At 38.7% G+C, this 22,536-nt stretch overlaps 1 protein-coding gene and 1 non-coding gene across 10 annotated transcripts in view; both read left to right on the forward strand.

The window, feature by feature from the left end:
* NSD2 (nuclear receptor binding SET domain protein 2) overlaps positions 1–21,723 on the forward strand; it is a 102,478-nt gene extending 80,755 nt beyond the window's left edge. For 8 of the 9 annotated variants that reach the window (XM_055796813.1, XM_055796815.1, XM_055796817.1 and 5 more), the window contains 13 exons: positions 6,950–7,081; positions 8,116–8,239; positions 9,244–9,444; positions 10,125–10,304; positions 11,340–11,496; positions 12,230–12,435; positions 12,872–12,975; positions 13,230–13,499; positions 13,595–13,711; positions 15,560–15,701; positions 16,449–16,555; positions 18,120–18,324; positions 19,242–21,723. In XM_055796813.1, coding sequence (XP_055652788.1) covers positions 6,950–7,081; positions 8,116–8,239; positions 9,244–9,444; positions 10,125–10,304; positions 11,340–11,496; positions 12,230–12,435; positions 12,872–12,975; positions 13,230–13,499; positions 13,595–13,711; positions 15,560–15,701; positions 16,449–16,555; positions 18,120–18,324; positions 19,242–19,510 — 2,214 coding nt within the window. In that variant the 3' untranslated portion in view covers positions 19,511–21,723. Of the gene's footprint in view, positions 1–6,949; positions 7,082–8,115; positions 8,240–9,243; positions 9,445–10,124; positions 10,305–11,339; positions 11,497–12,229; positions 12,436–12,871; positions 12,976–13,229; positions 13,500–13,594; positions 13,712–15,559; positions 15,702–16,448; positions 16,556–18,119; positions 18,325–19,241 lie in introns of those variants that run through there. The other variant, XM_055796819.1, reaches the window with a different exon arrangement.
* On the forward strand, positions 15,282–15,414 carry LOC114013091 (small Cajal body-specific RNA 23). Its single transcript, XR_003555934.1, has one exon. It is a non-coding gene; the product is annotated as a small Cajal body-specific RNA 23 (non-coding RNA).
* Positions 21,724–22,536: the final 813 nt, after the last annotated feature.

The raw sequence follows: 22,536 nt of genomic DNA on the forward strand, positions 1-22,536 counted from the left end.
AATTGCTAACACACAGTGAGTGGTATTTGAAACTTGCTTCGTGCTCCATGAGGCGTGAGTTTTTGCCTTAACAAGTACTGATGCTCTGGTCCTTTAGGACACCCTTTAGCTAAGAGTTACAGGGAAATAAAAGAGACCACAACACCCCTTCCCCACCCCCCCAGAATAACACTGAGCCAGCAAAGATGCTTTTATGGATCATCTTTTAAAAATGGAAGACTTAATCCTAAGCCTAAAACAAAAAGCACATTTAATAGCCTGCTCAACAGCTGATTGAGAGCCAGTCTTGACAAGCAGAACAGCTGTATTTTATGTTCTTGCTGTAGTCACTTCTTAAATTCTCGGGCTGCAGACAGGATGAGTACAGCCATTTATTTTCAGACGTGGAGTTTCTGAATGTCTTTTTCCTTTTAATTACAGTATAACGGTTTTGCTGGGACTGGTATTTACTGTGATTTTGGAGCTGTCTGAAAGGAAGTAGAAAAATTTAAATGGAAATATTTTTTTTTTCCTCAAGTGGGTGACTGGATAGAGCAAATGTCCACTTAAATATTTCACATCAGCCTCACCTAGTTTGAAACACAACATCACTTGAATTTTAAATTCCAGACTACCCTTTCTTGTAATGCATATCAGTATTATTGAATGCCAAGTGAGTATATGTCAGTACCTATCTTTTTTTTAATAAGTGGAATTTCAACCATCCAGATGTGGAACTAACAATACCATTTGCAAAGTACACCCATGTGATTCTAGAAATATGCAAGCTGAGCGTACATACCAGCCTGCATCCAATTTTTTTTTTTTTTTTTTTTTAAAGCCAGAGGCACTGAAGATTTGGCTCGCATTTCTGCTGAGGCATGTGGCTGGGACTGGAATCAGGTACCTGGTTGCAAAAAATGCTTGAAAAACTGTTGTAGAATTGAACTCAGCATTTAGATGTACTGAACAGTGTGAGCAATGTTTATCCTTTCACCTTTAAATGCTTTTAATTTATGGTGCAGTGAACTATGCAGTTAACTGAAACTTGGTGTTGCAGCTGAGGAAAGTCTTGCAGTAGGGAAAACATTTGAGAAATTATTTTCTACACAATTACTTATGTCAAATAATTTTCCTGCCCACACCCCCCTTAACCCTTTTAGGAAGCTTCAATCAAAAGGCAAAATTAAGAATATAAACATATAAGCTCACAAGATCACGTAGCTGACTCAATTTAATTCCTTTTAATAATCTAGTGTCTTAAGTATTATTTCAAATGTATGGAGTTGCATGTATTTCCTCCTCTTTTCTTAGTCTGCTCAACAGCCTCCATCAAAAACAACTTCTTAGTTACTCAGAGTAATCATGAGAAGGAAACCGTTATTGCACAAACAATCCTATGCACATTATATATCCTTTTTGCACAAAACGGGGAGTAGTAGTTCAGGCAGCAGTAAAAAACACTCAGTCTGATCCTTACATTTAGCAATTAAACAATTACCCAGTATTCAGTGTGGTTGCTGGTATAATCTGGCTTTATACGTCAAATACTGCAGTGTGCAAAGCATCTTCATTCAGTTAAAAATGTTGAAGATTGTTTTTATAAGCATTTCTATATAGTCTGTCTAAAAATAGATCAATGTTTGAAAGAATCCATTAAACACTTCCTTTGGTTATTGCAAACCGGGAGTTTGAGCGTATAGTTCAAAAGAAAATTAAAAATACTTTGGGGATAGAAAGTCTTGATGTGCTGATTCCCAGACTGTTGCGGGCTTGAGTAGCGGTTGCAAAAAAAAATTGTTGTCGGAAATGTATGGTCAAAATACCTTGAGATGAGTAGACCCAATCCTTAAACTAATGACACATTGCCACAATTTGTATCTTTTCATGTGTAAAAATATAATACTAAACCCAAAGAATTGAGAGAGATGCCAATATTTTGTGCCAATTTGACTCAGTAATGAGTGTTTTCCCAATAACAAAGCTCTAGAAAACTCAGAAGAATGCGGTAATTTGTCCTTACATGTTCCCATTGAGTCTTAACATGTGAATAATAGTAATGAATAATAACTGGTACACATGGGAAAGGAAAGATTGCCTTGGGAGCCTGGCGGTAGATTTGTCGCTTCTGTGAGCAGCCCTATCCTGAACCTCACTGATCCCTGAAGTCAGTTCCGGGCCAGCTCAAATGAAGAGCAAAGCTCATGATTTGTTTTTAAGCCAGTTTTTTCTCTTCCTCTCACTTGTGTACGCAGATGCACAATTGCCAGTAGAAAGAGCTGCGTTTGATTTCTGAAATACCACCCAGCTGCTGAACGTTCAGGCAGTGCAGTGTGAAAGCCTCCACCGGCAAGTCCTTGCAAAATAATGTTGACATTCAGTAATGGAAGGAAATGGGAAGGAAAGCCTGATTGATGTGCAGAATGTAAAGTTTGATGCTGCTTGCAATGATACTAACTTCAGCAGAAGAAAAGTGTCAGATTCTGTGTTGCAGCATCGGTAATTGCTAATGAAAAGTGGAGGCGATTCCAGAGTTTGGGTGCAATTTCATTGCAGAAGCTTGTCACTTGCTCTGAGTCTGAACAGCCTCACCTTTTTCCCCCTAAATTTGCACTCTTAAAGATAGTATTTTGTCTTTATGAGAAATAAGAAATTACTCAGTAAAACAGATTAAAAGAGCAAACCGGCAATTGCTACAAATTGCTAATTAACAGGTTTTGCCACTAATCTAAACGTTGATTACTTTGAACCTTGGCCTGAATATCAGAAGACTTAATTACATGCAATTTACTTTGCTAAGGGGATTATATTACAAAAGTAAGGACAAGACAAGCTCTGACATGATCACAAGGGAAAGATTTACATTTGTAACTCAACAATTAAAGAAAAAAGCCCCCAAAAACCTGTGCTGATTTTTATTGCGTGCCACGATTTGGGCACTTGTATGTGAACTATTAAACATTCCATGATGGAAAGTTGTGCTAAAAAACCACAAAAGCCTTATGTTTAATTTTAGAGATGTCTGTGTTTCATGTCAGCATGAGCCGATTTCCAGCAATCATCTTGTTAATGACTGTTTTAATCTAAAGGTATTTTTATTGTGCAACTCTGCTGTCCCCTTGGTGAATCAGAACCTTTTAGTGCCGCTGCAGCTTGCTTGGGGTACACATACAGTTTTCCCAAACATTTCATGCTCTACTTGTCTTTAGGTTGTGAGTCTTCTCTAAGAAGCGTTAGGTGAAGGGTGTCTCAGCCTCTTCTACACAGGCCTGAAGGAACAGATGCTCATTTTACATCCCTGGTATTTCCATCGGGTATTCTGGAATAACTTCAGGAGCTCAGGTGTTGAATTCCAGCTCTCTTCATAGAGGGAGCTTTCCCAAAAGGTGGTTAGATAGACCAGGGGTTACTTGCAAAGAGAGATGGCTGGTACAGGGTCTTGTGCCTTCTGCGGGATAGAAGTAAGACGAAATTGGGGTCAAACTCCGTATTACCCTGAAGAAGTGCTTCCCTCTCTTATAACAGGGAACCTGCTAGCCTCCCCCTTTATTAGCCCCCTAAAATTAGAGGGTACGAAAACTCTCAGATGATTGTGGAGTGGGTATGAGCTGTGCATGAGTTACACATGACGTGGCTGTTGGATATCACATAATATCAGTTGTATCATCACTAAACCTTTGGTAATGATAGCAGGGACCAAGAAACGCGTTCTGCAGCAGCAGCCTGCATCAGAAGTGTGTTGCTGAGCTTCTTAGGAACGTATTGATTCTTAGGAATTGCAACAGCCATAAGCAGGTATCCAGGCTTGTCTGTAGTGCAAAACTGATGGTTAATAGAGCATTTGATTTGCGAAGTGTATGAGGCTTCTGACAGCTGTAAAGGAGAGATCTTGAAAGATACTCTCAGTCTGGTAACTATACAATTGATGAAGTATTTTGTTCATGCTATGTGTGTTGGTATTCATGCTTGAAATCTGGCATTAATCTATAGGCGGGTGTAAATCGCCAAGTGTTCTGTGGAATGGGCTGATACAGTTTGGGCTTTGTGGTTGCATTTGTGATGTAGTTTTGTTCTTGCCAGCACTGCTCCTTTTTGGCTCAGTAACAGTTTAGTTTAAATGAAGGGCTGATGCATTGATGTCGAGGCAGTAAGATCTCAGTTCTGTAGGAAAATGGCTGTTACCTGTGTTTCACAAGCGGCTGGGATTTTGTGACTTGTATTTAGGGGGTTTCTGAAAAACTGTCATCTGCCAGTAGGGTTATCTTTCCGTTTATAAGTCTGTATCCTTCATTTGAACGTTTTACAAGTATATAAACCAAAGAAGATCTGGGAAACCATTGCTTTGCAACAAACCTCATTCTCTTGTGACTGAGTAGATTTCTCACTGAATATGTTCTGTTTCTCTGCTCTGCTTTCAAAAGTAATGATCTGGGGGAAGAGGAGTACATCCTCAAGGGTGAGACTGTATAGCTTTTGCTGCTGGAAAGAAGATCGTCTTAACTTTTACGGTGTGCTGCATGAGCAGTTTTTCTCAGGGCTTTAGGTGTACTTTTTGGTGTGGGTAAGAGATGGAGGACAACCGTAGTGTCAAGTTATAATAAGACTGCTTGTTTTGTTTACAACATAGAAGAGTACTACTTTTTTTTTTTTTTTTTAAGGTAGGAAAGATACAGATTTAAGACCTTCCAGTTTATTTTTTCTTTTTTTTTCTAAACATGACTAATTCTGGCTAGTTGAAACAGGAGCGTAATGAGGCACTAAAAATGTTAGAGCAGTGCACTGCTTATAATACTTGATGTTTCTGTGGGAATAGTTTAAACAGAAATAAGCATGTGTGTAAGTTTACTTACATTGTAAGGGAAACTGTTCCTGTGTTTTTGCCAAACTACCACGCTACCTTTCTGTATCTGCCCCTTCCCAGCCAGGACTGGCTGCTCCTGGCCGAGCACTTAGGTTGCATTTGCAGTTTACTATTTCACAGCTCCTTCCAGGGGACTTCCTGGTGCCTGATCAAAGCAGTGATTTTACATGCAGTTTCGTTTAACCGCTTCTAAAACAGCCGGGCAGAATCTCCAAATTACTCCAGTTGTAGGAATATTCATAGGTGAAGCGTAGGTACGAGTCGCTTTGATAGTATGAATTTGCACAGAGGAAATGCATTTACACCCTTGCAAGTAGTCTGCAAAAAGGCAACCAACCAACAACTGCCAATCTGATCCAATTTGCAAAATATTTTTAGACATGGTCAAGGAAAGCAAATGTTAAATGGAGGAATGCAAGTTAGCTGGCAGCAACGGTGAGAAGTAATTGCTCAAAACCACTGTTCCTAAAGGGATTCCATAGAGTAATGCTAGGCCTGGTTCAGCTTTACATTTTTCTCTGATTTCAAAATAAATCAGTTCTAATAAATTTACACACATGACATGAAGATTGGCTGATAGGGAGGTTGCACGTAGCTGTCTCCATTACTTGGTAAGCTGGACCATTTTTAATAAAATGTGCTTTACTGTAGACAAATAAGAGATAGTATGTCTCAAACCAGAAAGCAAATTCTTCATATGAAGCAGAGTGTCTGTATCCTGGCAAACAGCTATGGGCAAAATGATCTCTTGAGTACCACGGCAATTTACAGTGACTTTCAGTGCTGTATTGAAAAGACTTAGGGAAATCCTTACACAGTGGAACAGAAGCGGTGAAGAAGAGTAGCATGTTGGTTTGATTTGGGTATTGTACTTACGAGACCTAATGGGCTATTGCTTCCAGCTTTCATGCCTGAATTTTCAACAGCCTTTTTAAAGTACAGATAAGTTTTAGAGAAAACCCACCAAAATTCCCTTGATGCTGGAAAAAGTTCCTTAGGCAGAAAATACGAGGGCATTCTGGCTTACCAAAAAGGATTGAAACGGGCTTAGTTGCAGCATGCTTCCACAAGAGGAAAATGTCTGCTTCCAAAGGCTTTTAATATAGCTGATATACCTGGAGAAATCATCATCAACTGTGAGTTGCGCATAGACAACTCGAAAGGGACATGAGGCAGTATTTTTGATGGTATGTGTGATAACCATTAGAACAAGCTTGAGAAGTGACAGGTTTCTCTCGTGATTCCAGATTGATGGAGAGCATCCAATTGGTGCTCTCCTGGAGAATGTACATAGTGAAACACAACTCACTGAGTACCCTCCGGGGGCAACAGTGTGAAATTCTGCATTTTCTGGTGTAACATGAGATAAAAATGACTCTGTTGTCCATTCCTCCCTGAATTCTATTGAACTGAAAACTGCCCAATATTTTGTTTTAAGTATGTTACTTAGGTTGGGGTGTTTTTTAGGTACATTGTGAATATTTTTAAATATCCTCCATCTTTAATATATCTAGATCTGTTATATAAGATTTCTCCCTAACAGCTCTATCTGTTGTAGTATTTTGAATTAATTATTGCCTATAATGTTCGTTAAACATATTCAGGGAGCCACTTTTTTTCTTTCTGCCTCTCTTCTATATACTGTTCCCACTTTCTTGGAGAGTATTTGGGTCGGAGGCTTTCATACGCAGCTTGAAGTTTACCGAGTTTCTTTCTAAAAATGAACTGTTACTCTCTCATAAAATACATATTCAAACTTTAATCAAAGGATTTGAAGGTATCCCTGTGTTACTGACTAGGCATTTCTAGCTAACTGTATTACAGAAATGACTATAAATAAAAAGCTGTATTACGAAGTTTTGGTGTTTTGTTTTGGCTGCTTTTGAGTTGCTGGGGATGATTGTTATATAGTCCTTTTGATGAGACTTCCACAAATGTATACTCTGGTATTAATTGAGCTTGTTTTTTAAAGGTGGGGGAAACCAAACTGAAAGAGTGTGCCTAAATCTGCTAGTTTGAACTGCAGCCTGTTTGCTTCCTTCAGATGATATTCTGTACAAAATTGACCACACATGACTGCTTTCTCTAACATGTATGTTTAATCTTCAGATCTCCGATGGCCAAGGAGATGAGCGGTCAGAGTCTCCCTATGAAAGTGCTGATGAAACTCAGACTGAAGTGTCTATATCATCCAAAAAATCTGAGCGAGGAGCAGGAACAAAAAAAGAATATGTGTGTCAGGTGAGAGATGTTAGCTGGGGCAGTGAGCCGTGTTTTCTGAGGTTTCCTAGAAAAGGTCTTTTTAAATATGAAAATGACAATAATAGGCCAGAAACAGGCTTATCATGTGTGAGCGGTGAGGGTGCCATGGCAGTAAATGGCGTTCTTAATTCCTAGTTATTATTTTTTCTTGACCTCCAATAAGCAACTTAGCCTTTCTGCTTGAGTTTCCAGATCTCTATGATAAGCGTAATTTGTACCTCAGAATAAGCGCATGAGTGTTGCCAGGTAACTAGTTAAATGATTGAGAAGAGCTGCTCGCTTATCTGTTAATAAAGAGGGGGAAGTAAAACCCAGTGGGTTTTGTGCTACTGCAGCAGAGATTGCAGTGATGCATTGGTAGCCGCGTGTGCGTGGCAAGCTAATTGAAAGCAAAAAGCTTTCTCAAACTATTCTAGAGAGTGCTTAGATTATGAAATGACTACACAATACAAATGAACAGATGGAATTTGTTTTCACGAGACTGGGCAAGCAGTTATATTTCCATTTCTTGTACGTAGTCATGATGAGGTTATAGCCGTCTGTAAATGTTGGCTAATCCCTTAAATTCTGCCAGCATTATTGTTCGGTTCATTTTTAGTTATGCATGTGTCATTGCTAACCACTCAGACATACAAGTATCATTGTGCCACCTAGATTAATCTCCTTTTGCCAAGGAGGAGGAAAATAAGGATGCTTTTTAACCCTACTCAGATGCATCAGTGTGCTCAGGGAAAATTTCTTAAAGCTTTTTTTTCTTTTCCTTTTTTCTGTCAGATTATATTTACTCATGAACCGTGGTTCTATGAGTGGTATTTCTAGCGGTTTAATGACTCTTACCTGTTTCTACTGGAAGCCAGGGCATGTGATGATGCTTGTAAAATTATCTTTCACTTGTTAAATTTGGTTTCCACAACGGGAAAAGAGATTTTCAGGAGCAATATATGAAAAGGAATAAACAGTTTTTTCCACATATGAATTTCTCTTTAACATTCAATGCCTTTGTGTTGTAAAAGCTGTGTGAAAAAACAGGTGATCTCCTACTGTGTGAAGGACTTTGCTATCGAGCTTTTCATGTAAGCTGCCTTGGCCTCTCTGGAAGACCAGCAGGAAAATTCATTTGTAGTGAATGTACATCAGGCAAGTTTGTCCCTTTCTATTAATTAAAAAAAAAAGTTGTAGTTTTCCCATAAGTTGTTCTAGGAAATCCTCCTGGACAGAGTATGTATCTTTGGAGAAACCATATTTATCCTTTGGTGCCTGACAGGGTGGGAATTCATATAGTACCATTAAGTGTGCCATGTTTTATAAAGCTCACTCTGTTTTCAGTGAGAACTGTCTTGTAACCTGGCTGATTTAGTCTGAATTCCATTGCCACCTTAACTGCACAATATTTGCTCTCTGAGTACAATTACAGATTCGATTTAGTCTGCCACAAAGAGTTAAGAAATCCTAGAAAACAGCAGCAAGTGAAACATTTTAAGTCCTTTTTCAGTCTGTCTATATCAATCTTCTGCTCTTCCTATTAAAAGACTACCTTACTGCTATTAATTTCATTTGCTTTTAATCCTATAATAACTGCTTGGAAGTTCTGAATCTCAAAACTTTACATAAAAGATTTGCGTTCTTGCTCATAAGCTTATTTCAGTACACACAGTAAACCTTGTTGGAACAAGGCTGCTTCAAAATAAAGGTGTTCCAAGCGGTCCAGAGATAAAATTAGAGGATGCTTGTCTTTGGTTTTTGGACCTGCTTCAAATTTCACAGGATCACAGACAACTCATTATCCTAGTTCACTGCTTTAAAAAAAAAAATTAAATTCACAGTCATCCCGGTGTACTGAGGCTTATAAATAAGAATGTAAAAGCAGATCGGTGAGCTTTGGGTGTTGTGTACAATTTTAACTGCAATGGGTTTGCATTGTAACTTCATTTTATATGTATCTGAGCAGATTAGTATTTACTGAAGAGTTAAAGTAAATAGACTTGCATCAAGTAAGAGGATTTGATCTGAGTTTGTTAAAAGAAAAATCCACAACAAAAGCAACTTCCTCATGCATAACAAAAACTCACAGCAGAAGCATTTTAAATTCATGTGTTTGGGTGAAAAATTAGTTACATTATTTGTATTACTTTTGCCATTAGGTGTGCATACCTGTTTTGTGTGTAAGGAGAGAAAGGCAGATGTGAAACGCTGCGTCGTATCCCATTGTGGAAAATTCTACCATGAAGCTTGTGTGAAAAAATTTCATCTTACTGTGTTTGAGAACAGGGGGTTTCGATGTCCTCTCCACAGCTGCCTGAGTTGTCATGTTAGTAACCCCTTACATCCACGAATTTCAAAAGGTAGTTTCATTTTACGTTTTTATGACTGATGAATTAAGTCTTTTTATGGTATATTAAGGTAAGGAATTTGCCCATTTAATAGCTGCTAGCTGTAATTTTTCAGGCATGCATACACTATTGATCAATTCAGAATTCTTCTAAAAACAATAATTGAACCATTTTTAGCCAACTTGAGTATTTACCTTGGTTGTGTTCTTTTTTTAACTAGCTTTCAGTTATCTATAGCTAACCATGTTTTCTTCTCAAGAGAGAATGAGATCTAGAATGCATATATGATGAGGAGAGACAGGCTGAGCAGAGCGAGGGCAAGACCTGTGAATGTACAAATACTGCGGCAAGGCTCGCGGAATGGGGAGACATTTGATTCTGTGCATATTTTTAGCTTTGGGCAACATCTGTAGACAAAATTGCGTGACTGAGGAAAGCTTGTCTACCCTGGTATGCATAATTAAAGCCTTCATGTTTAAATATTATCGTGCTTTAAACTCAGTGTAAGGTTTTTAAAAAAAAACCTTTGTTAATTCAGTATTGTTGCTAAATGCAAATATGCAGGCTTTGAAAACATAATTGATACATTTTTTTTGTGTATGTAGGCTCCCTCAGGCAGTACTACCGTTTTTTAGCTCAAATAATGAATCGGTTTTGTTCAAAAATAATGTGGCAGTATTCTGCTTTGCTAGGAAAGATGATGCGTTGTGTTCGCTGTCCTGTTGCATACCATGCTGGAGACGTTTGCATTGCCGCGGGATGTGCAGTCATCGCTTCCAACAGCATTGTTTGTACGAATCATTTCACTGCCATGAAAGGAAAAAGTCATCATGCGCATGTCAATGTGAGCTGGTGCTTTGTGTGTTCAAAAGGTAAACCGATGCAAAACTCTTCATAAATGCAGCATCAGAGCGTTTTAATCTTTAATTTAAATTTTATTTTACTAATATATTTATAGAAAATCATTAGAAATGTGGCATATTAAGTTAGGCTCTGTTAGGTATTGAAATAACTTCAGGTTGGCTTGTGCTGCTTCAAGTTTTTGAGTATCCTTTTTTTGCAGATACCATTTGTTAAAGAATTTTTCTTGGACGTTGTCCAGCAACCAGAAGCTTGATTTAATTCTTTACCAGAGACACGTCATGAGAAGTATCTCTGTGCTTTCCCCTGTGTTCAGTGTGCTGAAGCTTTTTCTTTATTGCTAATATGTAACATTAAAACGTAAATATTTTTAAGAGTTGCTTTTAGTTTAGCACAGACAGCAAACTGAATCAGTGTTAGTTGTTGCTGGGAGAGCCACTAATTAACAGTGTTTTGTTTTACGTTGTAGAATAATTGTTTTTCTTATTGAGAACCACAGAATTCATAGTGCTGATTAAACTGTAGCCGTGAAATTTCACCTGATTTGGTAACAAATTAACGTGCAGCATAGCAGCTTTTAAGCTGTAGGTAACTTTCCACTTGATAATTCATGGAGCAAACTACCAACCTCATTCCCTCTCCCCCCAGGAAAAAAACCACAAGAGAAATCTGTTAAAATTTTGCAGACAGTGAAATATTAATATATAGTAAACTATGTTAACTATAATGTAGTCATTAAAGTAAAACAAAGTAATTATAATTTGTGGTACATTATTCTGGCTTTTTTATCACTAGCTTGCTTGTTATTTTGTATATATTTCTAATCCTAGTCTGTTAAGCATTCAAATTAGTAAGGACCTTTTGGTTTTTGTACACAACTAAACGATACGTATTTGTTGCAGGCCAGCATGTTTTAACCATTTATTTTCTAACTGAGCCTACCACATGTGTATTGCACTACTTTGAACCTGGTTGGGATGCAAAACTGTTATTTTTGTCTTGATGTTTCCAACCTTTTTTTTTTTTTTCACTCTCTCTCTCTGAAGGAGGAAGCTTGTTGTGCTGCGAGTCATGTCCTGCAGCGTTTCACCCAGACTGTTTAAACATTGAAATGCCAGATGGGAGCTGGTACTGCAATGACTGCAGGGCAGGGAAGAAGCTCCATTTCCAGGATATTATTTGGGTTAAACTGGGAAATTACAGGTCTGATTAATAGTTTTATTTTTTACAGTACAGGATCATACAGTTGGTTGCTTCTGTAGGCCAGCCTTGCTGCACATAGATTTCCCATTCCTCTGTGAAATAGGGACCCCATCTTCTTGCAAGGTTCAAGTTCATAGACTTGTAGCTTCACTGCTGCTCTGGGCCAAGGCATTACCCATACAGGACTCCTTGTGGTCTTCTGACATCTGTTTCCAGTGCATGAGTCTTCAACCCTTTTTGTTTCAGAGATCTCTTCAAATAATTAAGCTGGTATAATTTGTAATGGGCTAAATTACTGCCTTGCAGGCTGGGAGAGAAGTCACTCAGGTTGTCAGTGTTTTACACTTCATTGAGATTTGAGTGAGACAGAGGTGGGTGGGGTTTATCCCAGAAAGCATTAATAGCTATTATCAGCTGTCTCTTGATCTTTGACAGTTACAGTGATTGCAGGTCTTGTTAAAGATGATGTTATTGCTAACCAGATGCAAGGCGCTTCATGTGTATGTTTATCTTGCAGGCTGCAAAAGCGCCTCACAGATTTGAGCGTTGGGCTTTCCTTCTCTAGTCCTGTCTTCTCTCTTTGCCTAGCGAGTGGGGGGAGGAAAAGATTTTAAATCCACTTGGATCTTAGAAGTAATAATCAGTTACTGCTGTTTAGGGTGATTTTGTTAAACTGTTGCAGAAAGAGCTTGACTAAAATGCTGTATTTTTTTTATTTCTACGTCTGTGCTAGATGGTGGCCTGCAGAAGTTTGCCATCCGAAAAACGTTCCCCCAAATATCCAGAAAATGAAGCATGAAATCGGAGAATTTCCTGTGTTTTTCTTTGGTTCTAAGGATTACTATTGGACGCACCAAGCACGGGTGTTCCCTTACATGGAGGGAGACAGAGGGAGTAGATACCACGGGATCAAAGGAATTGGAAAAGTCTTCAAAAATGGTACGTAGCTAAAAGTAAACAAAAATTAATCTTGCGGTATGCATGCTTTACTTTCTTCACACATAGCCTTGGGTCTGGATTTGTACATTTGTTTTACGATATTGAATTAAAAAAATGTTTTGGTGTCCTGGGCAGTAGTCACTATTGCTGTGAATGAAAGCATTATTTTCATGGCTTGTAAAAGCCTAGCATCTAATGGGAGTGATTTCTCATGGTTTTTACTTTCTGGAAAGGAAATGGTGAGTCTAACTGGGAGACAAAAAGAGTAGAATTGATACATATGGTAAGAGCATTAACGCTCCAGAAACATTGTTTGCAAGAAAATTGAATGATGGGACTAGGAAGTAGAAGATGATTCTTTAACACACATGGGAAGTCAGCTTGGGGGAAGGAATCCTCTTTCTAGCCTTTCTGTTAATACAACAATCTTTTTTAGCTTTGCAAGAAGCTGAAGCTCGATTTCGAGAAATAAAGCTACAGCGAGAAGCCAAAGAAACCCAAGAAAGTGAACGTAAACCTCCACCGTACAAGCATATTAAGGTAAAGTTTGAGAAAATTCACTGGATACTCAAAGGTCTAAGCCAGCGGTGGAGTGGAAGAGCTGAGTGGTGAGATGGGGAGGAGAGGGTACAATGATGTGCTGGTAATCATGCTTTTATAGTCATGATATGATGAAATTTTGCTTCCATTGGAACATCTAGTATTGCAAAACCAAATCAGTAACCACTGCAATAACTTAAAATAAATTCAAATGTTTTATAGTGATCTTTGAACTGTTTTGGTGTATTATTCAGGTCAATAAACCTTGTGGTAAAGTGCAGATATATACTGCTGACATTTCTGAGATTCCCAAGTGCAACTGCAAACCCACAGATGAAAACCCTTGTGGCTTTGACTCTGAGTGCCTAAATCGGATGCTGATGTACGAATGCCATCCACAAGTTTGTCCAGCTGGAGAACGGTGCCAAAACCAGTGCTTTACGAAACGTCAGTACCCTGAGACAAAGATCATCAAAACTGACGGCAAAGGGTGGGGTCTGGTTGCTAAGAGGGACATTAAAAAGGTATGAATCATTCTTGCCTGGCAAAGAATCGGTGACTTGTGATGTTGTTTGTGGGTTTGGTATATACTTTACTAGTGATACTTGGTATCTTTCAGGGAGAGTTTGTGAATGAGTATGTTGGTGAACTCATTGATGAAGAGGAATGTATGGCAAGAATCAAATATGCACATGAAAATGACATCACCCACTTCTATATGCTTACTATTGATAAGGTATAGTATTGTATATTTTTTCCCTTGTTTAATTATAACATTATTTTGATCTTTTTTCCTTCTGTTGATTACCTTGGTAGAGCACTCTGCTACCTTTGATGTTCTGCAGTTCCATGTATTCGCAATGTTGTACTTTCTGTGCCTGCTTGCTCCATTCTATATATATATAATGCATCTCATTAGTTCTAAGTGCGTAATGTAATAAAGTCTATAATTATTATATAATGTAATAAAGTCTATAATATATTAAGGTCTATAAATTGTGCTTTGTTGCTCGAAATCAATTACAGCAATGGTATTTATTTACCTAGTCTTAAAAGGAAGTATGAAGTTTCAGGAAATAGTAATGATACAGTTGAAAGAATTACTGTTAGCAATCCTTTTACTGAAATTTTAACCACAAAAAAATCTCACATGAGAATAGCATGGAATATAGTTGTGAGGCTGTGTCCTATATTGGGCATTTATTCTTTTTTGCTGCTATGCATAGTTTTCTTTGTTTATAGCAAAACTAGACTTGTGCTTTTGTAGAAACTTTTCTGAAGGCACTAACTGCATTTTATAGCCAGCCAGCACTCCACGTATCGATTCTGCAGCAAAGTAATCCAGCAGATTAATTAATGCAGCAAATTAATTCAGGATCTGTGGTTCTCTGTGCACACCTCTGAGTATTTTATTCCTGAGAAAGAGAAGAAATTAGAGAACCTGGACAACAGAGGGCATTGATTTTATATATATATATATATTAGCTTCAGTCCCCAAACAGCTACTTAGGAGAAAAACAAAGAATTGGCTGTCAGTCTTGTATATTGTTTCAGTCGTAATCACCTTTATTTTGCTCAAGACTGTCCTGCTCTGTATTTCCACAGCTACTGTTTTCATTAGTCCTGTAACTGAGGAGTTCCTGCACAGAGGTTATCACCCAAGAATGGTGAAACCAGAATTCTCTGAACACTTGAATTTCTCACCCCGCTACTAAGCTGACATACAACATCAGTGCGTTTAGATATCTGGACCAAATATGTATTTGACTCTTGCCATAGTTAACAAATGCTGATTGGTTTTATCTTGCAAAAATGCCTGTTATTGTGAGGCTGAGCTGGCCATGCAGTTAGAGTGCCTGGATGTATGTGCGCGTAGTCATGACAATCATATATGTGCATTACAAAAATGAGTTAGAAGGAAACTATAATATTATTTCATAAATAAGCAAGGTTTTCTTAAGCAGCTGTGCAAAGAAACACAGTTCTGGCTGTTTCAAGACTTATTTTGTTAGTCTGATATGTTTGGTGAAGATAAAAATTAAAAGGCAATTGTGTATAGGGATGGGATTTTTTTACGTTACCAAGAGCTTGTTTTTGTTTAAACTAGGCTGATTTGGGGAAAGAAAGCTGGTGAGAAACTGGTAATCTCTGCAAGTAATCATGCAGTGACTTGGTAAATACCATAAAGCACAGTATTTGTAAATGTGTCACAGCTTTGTGAATGCAAAGTAAAAGGTAAATGGACTGAGTTTGAGTTTTGAGGCTTTCTGGAGGGAGGGAGGGGGTTCTTTGACATGACCACCACAGTGCTCACAAGAACGCTTATCCTGCCGTGTGTGGCTGCGATGGGTTCTGGGAAAATGTGAGCTAGAGCATGAGTATTGCTTTGGGAGTGTCACGTTCCAGGCCACATGAGACACTACAGTTTTCAATACAACATGTACCATCAGTTTGCTTGTGTGCTTCTGGATAGCAACACCATGTCTGCTTTGAATGCAACTACTGAAATAATTTATGGATATTTAATATTTTGCAAGAGAGGGGGGAGAAAAAACATTCAATCTGTTGCTGGTTTGATCTCCAGGACCGTATTATTGATGCTGGCCCCAAAGGAAATTATTCTCGGTTTATGAATCACAGCTGCCAACCAAATTGTGAAACCCTAAAATGGACAGTAAATGGAGACACCCGTGTCGGCCTGTTTGCTGTGTGCGACATTCCTGCAGGTATATCAGCTTATGTTGGGTTTGGTTTAATATTCCCTGAGTTAAGACTTTTGCACGCTTTATGGGTGGGACGGTCATGGTTTAACTGATTCAGTGCAAATGTCTTTGTAGAGAACTCGGCACACGGAAGAGATGCTTTGTGATCTGCCTTTTACTTTAATGTTTCTTAATAGAGAGTCTCATGGCTGCTTTTTGTTGCTTGCTTCTAAGGGAACACCAAAGAGCCCCTAGTTAGTATCTTTGCATTCGTTTCACATTGTAGAGCACAGTTTTTGTTTTAGTTATCTCAAACAGTACTTCTGCATCTTTTCAAGTGAAGATAATAAGCTTAAGGAGTGGATGTAGGCGGCTGTTTGAAAGTATTTGTATTCTGGTTTGTGTACACGCATGCACGCGTACACATATATCTGTCTATCTATAGGTATGTCTAGCTCTGTATATAGAGATATAGAGATATATAATGTGTGTGTATGTAGACCAGACACAACACATGCACAGTGTTGTGAGGTCAGACCAATTTATTTTTAAATGTAATTGCATAAGATGTCATGCTGTACTGGCGTCTAGTTAATCATTGTCAATGCTTATGAGCAGTAAAGAGGGGGAAGATCTTATGCTAAAAGATCAGCAGACAGATAGTCTGAAAACCAGGCAACAGATAATGAAACCTCTATCTGTTTGTAATAATTTTGATAGGCTTTGTTACCTTGTCCTTCATAATGAAAGGGTATGTCTTATCTCACTCAGGTACAGAGTTGACTTTTAATTACAACCTTGACTGTCTGGGCAATGAAAAAACAGTCTGCAAATGTGGTGCCCCAAACTGCAGTGGATTTCTTGGGGACAGACCAAAGGCAAGTAATGCATTGAGATTTTAACAGTATCTCGCCTACTAGCCTTGTTATTTTTTTTTGTGGACCAGTTTTGTGTTGTTATAAGGGTCAATGCTGCTTGAACACAGGCTACCTGTCCTCTGAGGAAGAAGCTTATGGTTTCCCTTCCTTGGGAAGATGGAGGCACCCTTTTGCCAAACATAACTTTGGTGCTGAAGAATACGTTTTTATGCTGTAATAGTACAGCAGGCGAGCAAGGTTTTGCGAGCACCCTAAAACGATTTCTCCAGTTTCTCCTATGAGAAATTTATTACTTCGGGTCCTGAATAAGAAATATTGCTAGCTGCTTGTGCTAGCTTCTGGAATCAAAAGCATATTAAAAAAGGGGTTACAGGAGGAGTAACCTTCCCAGTCCCATTTGAAGTGTGGGGACGGGAAGGATTGTAGGAGGTAGAAACTGACTAAGAACAAGCCTAACTACAGTCAGCGAGATTATTTGGATACTGGGGTTTATATTTCTGCCATCTAAACCTTAAAATATGATTATTTTCTTAAGATTTGTTAAAAAACATTAAATTGAAATGTAAGTTTTGAATGATACCAAATCACGTCAAGAAATGACCTGTATGATTTGTGTCATACAAAGTTAATTTAAAACCTGTAATCCAGCAGTTGATGGGGCTTCCTGAAGGGCTGGCATAGGAGTGCGAGGGAAAATCTCACCTGTGGATATAGAAAGGCAGCACTTTATTGTGTTCCTACATACTGCTCAGTATCAGGTACTTCAGAGGGTGGACTTAAAATCTCCAGAATTCACCCAGCTGGTTTTTGTTAAGGGTTAGGCTAAAGTGAGGTTTCACTTAAGCTTGTGGTCAATTTACACAGACAGCCATAAAGAAATGAAAAGATACAGTTCAGTTTTGCAGGGATGTCTGCACTGGTAGATAGAATGGGCTAATTTTAAAGAAAGTAGGTAATGATTACTGGGGTGAGGTTGGAAGGAATGATGGTAGGAATGTTGAAAAAACATCCAGAATGGTTTTTCTATGATTTCGTGAAGGAGAGTTGAAATGCAAGTAGCAGAATGTCAGATTGAAATGCGGGTGAGGTTTGGTATATTCTTTCTAGCATTAGGGACACAGCTGCAGTTCCTGAAATTCTGCTGTCTGTTCTTCAAAGAGAAGAGGACACTCGTTTTAGTAATTCGAGCGTGAGTACACAAGTGGAAGAGAAAAATGGATATTGAAGTGATTGGTGCTGCAAGAACAAGATGGGGGTACATTAGCCGCAAGTAGATTAGGCTGGAAATTGGAAGACCTTTTTCCATTGATAAGAAAGTGGAAGAGCTTTCCAGTAAGAAGGAACTGTAGGGACAAGATCTTGTTTCGGAGTAGCTTTTCACAAGGGTCAGTGTGGAGTTTTTTTGTCAACACAGAGGCATGGTGAGGCACTGGATAAGTCTGCACCAAGGCAAATTTTTCCCTGCATGCACAGGCCTGCCAGGCATGCCAACAGTTTTGCTAGGCTGTGTGGTGGTTTTCCTGTGCAAAACGGGCATTTACAGATTTGGATCTTACTCTTTTAGAATTCTTCCACTAATGCCTCAGAAGAAAAAGGCAAAAAGACCAAAAAGAGAACACGGAGACGCAGAACGAAAAATGAAGGGAAGAAACAATCTGAAGATGATTGTTTCCGTTGTGGTGATGGAGGCCAGCTGGTATTGTGCGACAGGAAATCTTGTACTAAAGCTTATCATCTCTCCTGTCTTGGTTTGGTGAAACGTCCTTTTGGTGAGTCAGCTTGCCTCTTAAAATTCTGTAAATAAAAACTTGTGCAGGTGCCTCATTTATTGCACTGAAACCTTGTCACGGGTGTCATCTTGAAAACATTGTTCTCGTATGGTGAGAACTTTGTTCGTGCATCATGTGGGAGCTCATCTTGAGTATGGAGACAAGATGACAGCCTTTCTCCTGCCTCTCTGGCAAAATGAGCTTTTTGTTTTACAAGTGTAGGTGACTGAGTACATCACTTGGTAGGAGCACTGTGGCCCTGTCACAGCAAAGTTGATTATATCTAAGAAACGCATGAAGCCACTTTGGTTCAAGCCAAAAAAATAGCAGCAGCATCTGGAACAAGGCGAGTAGGAAAATGTTAAGGGCAGCAGACATGAGGCTGCAGTCCCACCAACCACAGGAGCTACCTGGTTCCAGTCAGCCGTGTCAGGTGGGCTATGAAGAAGTGAAGCAGGCAAAGCCTGTTATTCTAGAAACAAGTAAAACGGTGACTGACAAAATATGCTGGGGCAAAAGGATGTCTCTAGGTAAAGCACACTAGCTGTCCCTGAGCAAAACTTGCAACAAACAGGCGAGCATTGTAACTGTAGGCAGCAGTTGACTGGATGTTTGGATGCCCTACCAGATGCAAGCTCTATAAAATGCTGTTGAATAAAGCCTGAATAATTTCTTCTAGCTAGAGTTGACTGCTGTATTCAAATGAGAGGATGTCAAGTCTGCTACTTCCTGCTGTCAGTTGAGCTTTAGAAGTATGATGTAGCATTTTGATTTTTGAGATTAGCCCTGATAGTTGCTGTCTCATCGTGCTTTGTCAGGAAAACCGTGTATTGTTCAGCTGCTAAAACACAACACTTGTTTAAAAGATGATGACACCTTGTACTCCCCACTAATGCGCTCTTTGGTTTTGATTGCAGGGAAGTGGGAGTGTCCTTGGCACCACTGTGATGTTTGTGGCAAACCTTCTGTTTCTTTCTGCCACTTCTGCCCAAATTCTTTCTGCAAGGAACACCAAGATGGGACAGTACTAAATTCTATGTTGAATGGACAGTTATGCTGCTCTGAACATGTTCTCGGGGTGGATTCTGTTGAAACTCAGAAGTCTGAGAAACCCCGCAAAAAACTGAACAAGTTGAAGCCTAAGAGAAAGCAGAGGAACAGATGGATGAGAGCTGAATGCAAATAGTCATGGACTGCAGTTGCTACTGCCAACACTATCTTGTAGATAAGTTGTGAATATGACCAGGGAAGGACACAATTTTACATATATTCTGTAAAGGTTACGTGGGGGGGATTTTTTTATTTTGTTTTGTTTTGTTTTTTATAAATCCACTGAGCCAACGACAGCAGTCTCCTGCTGCTTCTGCACTGATAACGAACTGCATAGTTCAGAAAATTTCAGGACAAACCAAACTTATTACTCTGCATTACAGTTACACTTGAATTGTTGCGAATGTAAAAGGTTCCCTCCAAAATACTTTCAGGCTGGAGGTAGGTTAAAATCAAATCAGGTAGGCATAAACATAGGTTTTTGAGTTAGTATTTGTCAACCAACAGAAGTTTTAAATAGTATATCCTTGAAAGAAGTTATTAGCTCTCAAGTCCTTTTAAGTAAAAATGGCTTGGTCTGTGGTCCCAATGAGATTTGCTTGCCTTGTGTGTTTTTGAGCAAGTGCTTGAATGCCATTCATGATCCAGGTGCGTATCTCGCTATAACCACACACATAACAGTTTGTTTGTGCTCTTATAAAATAGCTCTCCAATGATTCTTAAACAAACATGTTTATAAATATCCTTCCACCAAGAAATACAGTGCATGGTGGGAAAGGCACACCCTGTACCAGAGAGGGGAAGTCTTACATTGGAAGAGATTTTTTTCTATACTGTTTTTTCCTGTATTTTATTCCAGCAAAATAGAAGTTACTTGATCTTGCAGAGCTGTACAAGTCTGGATTTAAAGGTATATTGTCTTGCAATCGAGGCCCAATACTCTAGGTTTTTTGTGCCTTAATAAAAAAAAAAATCTTGCCAAACCTATTATTTGAAAAAAATTACTTGATTTTTTTTCCCCTTAATGTCAAGTAAAACACAGAGGCAAACATTTCTTTGGAATGCTTGGAGTCCAAGCATTACAACTTTGTGATAATGCAAAAAATGCCCAACAAGGAACAGAGAAAAACCCATGAATGAAACAGAAGATGGAACTTGACTGAAGTGCAAGAACTAAATTCAAAACAACTAATTAAAAGTGAAATAGATTTTTGAAGAACCACATAAGGAGCAACTGTAATGTGAAATTTAGCCTGACTCTGTTCCTTTTGGTAGTTTATCTAAAACTGGCTACTTGACTTGGCAGACTGAAACTATTTACTTTTTTAGGAGCTCTGCTCTCAACTGTCTTATTGCCACTGTGTTGTGTCAGCAAAGCTGTTTTGAATTGTTTGCTCCCGTTAGGTTCTCACACTTGCAGAGAGATAAATATACAAGATTTAGTATTGATGGAAATTAATATTAGAACTAGGAAAAAACGGTAAAGAAAAATGTCTTTACCTGTTTTCTTCCCAGTGCATGTCATTGGTGTGTGATTAGGCAGTGTTACAAGTAAGTTTTGACTTGTGCCATTGTTACCTAGCCTATATAAACACAATGTGCGCCTTCATGTCCATTTAGTAATTTGTGTATGTTCTAGCTTAGTTTGCCTTTAATAGTGCACTCTGTGTAGCCCTTTTGAAAATGAAGCCTTGCTATATCATGAAAGTGTATTTTTTTTTTCAAAGTATTTCTTCAGGATTTGATTGCAGATTTAGTTTTTGGAATTGTTTTGTTCCCAACATGTAAAAACTTTGGTTTTGTTAGAAGAAATTTATGGAAAGAGGTTTGAAATGTAGCATTGCCCTATCCTGAACTCTTTGGGTTCTATTTTGTGACCAGACTGCTTTGTTCTTTTCATCCGTTTTCGTAAACACTGCTGGAAGGTTAATTTTTTTCAAACAATTTTGAAAAAATAGCACAGTTCAGTATAGAGGGAAGTGTTACATTTTTGCATTTTTTAAAGTGGTATGCCAAGCCTTGCACTTGAGCTAAAAATGAACATTTCTTAATTGATTTTGAAGGGAAACTCCCTCTGCTATGGATATTTGTTATACCAGGACTGAAGCATGAGATGTGCCTAAAGCCAAAATGAAAAAATGGTATTATGTATGTTTTTATAATAGTGGTTTTTAAGGAGAGGAAAGTGAGATCAGCTAGTAAAGCAGAAAGATTTTCCTCATTGCTTTTAAACAAAATGAAGGAATTTGATGTCATTGGGACCATTCTTTGAATACTGTTACTATGTAAGGAAGGCTTTATAAGAATACTTCTAAATAAGTTATTATAAAATTTTACCTTTACATTCCATTGCTTTTATAATTTGTTAATTTTTTAGTTGTTTCGTTGCTTTTTCCTCTTCATGTATAGTGTAACAGCTCTGGCACCCTGGAACAGTTATGCCCCAGGGCCTAAGAGGCAGATACCCACTTCCAGAAGCCACCATCTCAAATAGTTACTGATGGGCACTGCTGCAGGAACACCATCCATTCTAAGATGGGTCACAGAGCCTACAGCTCCCTGCCTGCCTCTCGGGTGGGCTCACAAGCACATTTAGTATGGCAGGATGCAGGTCAGCCACCCATTTTGTATCTGTCTATGGGTAAATAAAGACTTTGGCATTCAAAGCAACCCCTCTTAGCCCTCTTTTCGTTACGTTAAATTCACACAAACAGATCTTAGCAAGTGGCTGCTTGACTTTCTGCTTCCTTCTACCTCTTCTCTGCTCTTTACTGCTCAGCTCTTTGGGCCAACAAAGGCTTGCACCACTGAGACTGCAAACTGGGGAGTTTGCTTTTGAGTTGTGAGGAATTTGTTCCTTCTGCTGAGCACATACTTGGAGATTGATCTGTAAAAGAAATGTGGATCCTGTTCTCCCTTCGTATGTACTGATCATGTAACACCATGAGCTCAGCTAAGTCACTCAGGTGGTGATCTGCTAGAAGTTTAGTTTCTGAATCAGGAAAGGTGGTTTTTAGGTGTCTTAACGAAGGCTTCTGTGCCCTACTCTGCAGCACTGGGAAAATAGGCTGAAGTTTTGGTAAAAAAAGAAGACAAAAGAAAAGTTGTTTCGCTGCTTTCCTTCTCCCACTGTTCAAATACAGGGGAAAACAATCTTGGAAA

The sequence above is a fragment of the Falco peregrinus genome, chromosome 2 (assembly GCF_023634155.1).
Source record: "Falco peregrinus isolate bFalPer1 chromosome 2, bFalPer1.pri, whole genome shotgun sequence".
NCBI classification, from domain to species: domain Eukaryota; kingdom Metazoa; phylum Chordata; class Aves; order Falconiformes; family Falconidae; genus Falco; species Falco peregrinus.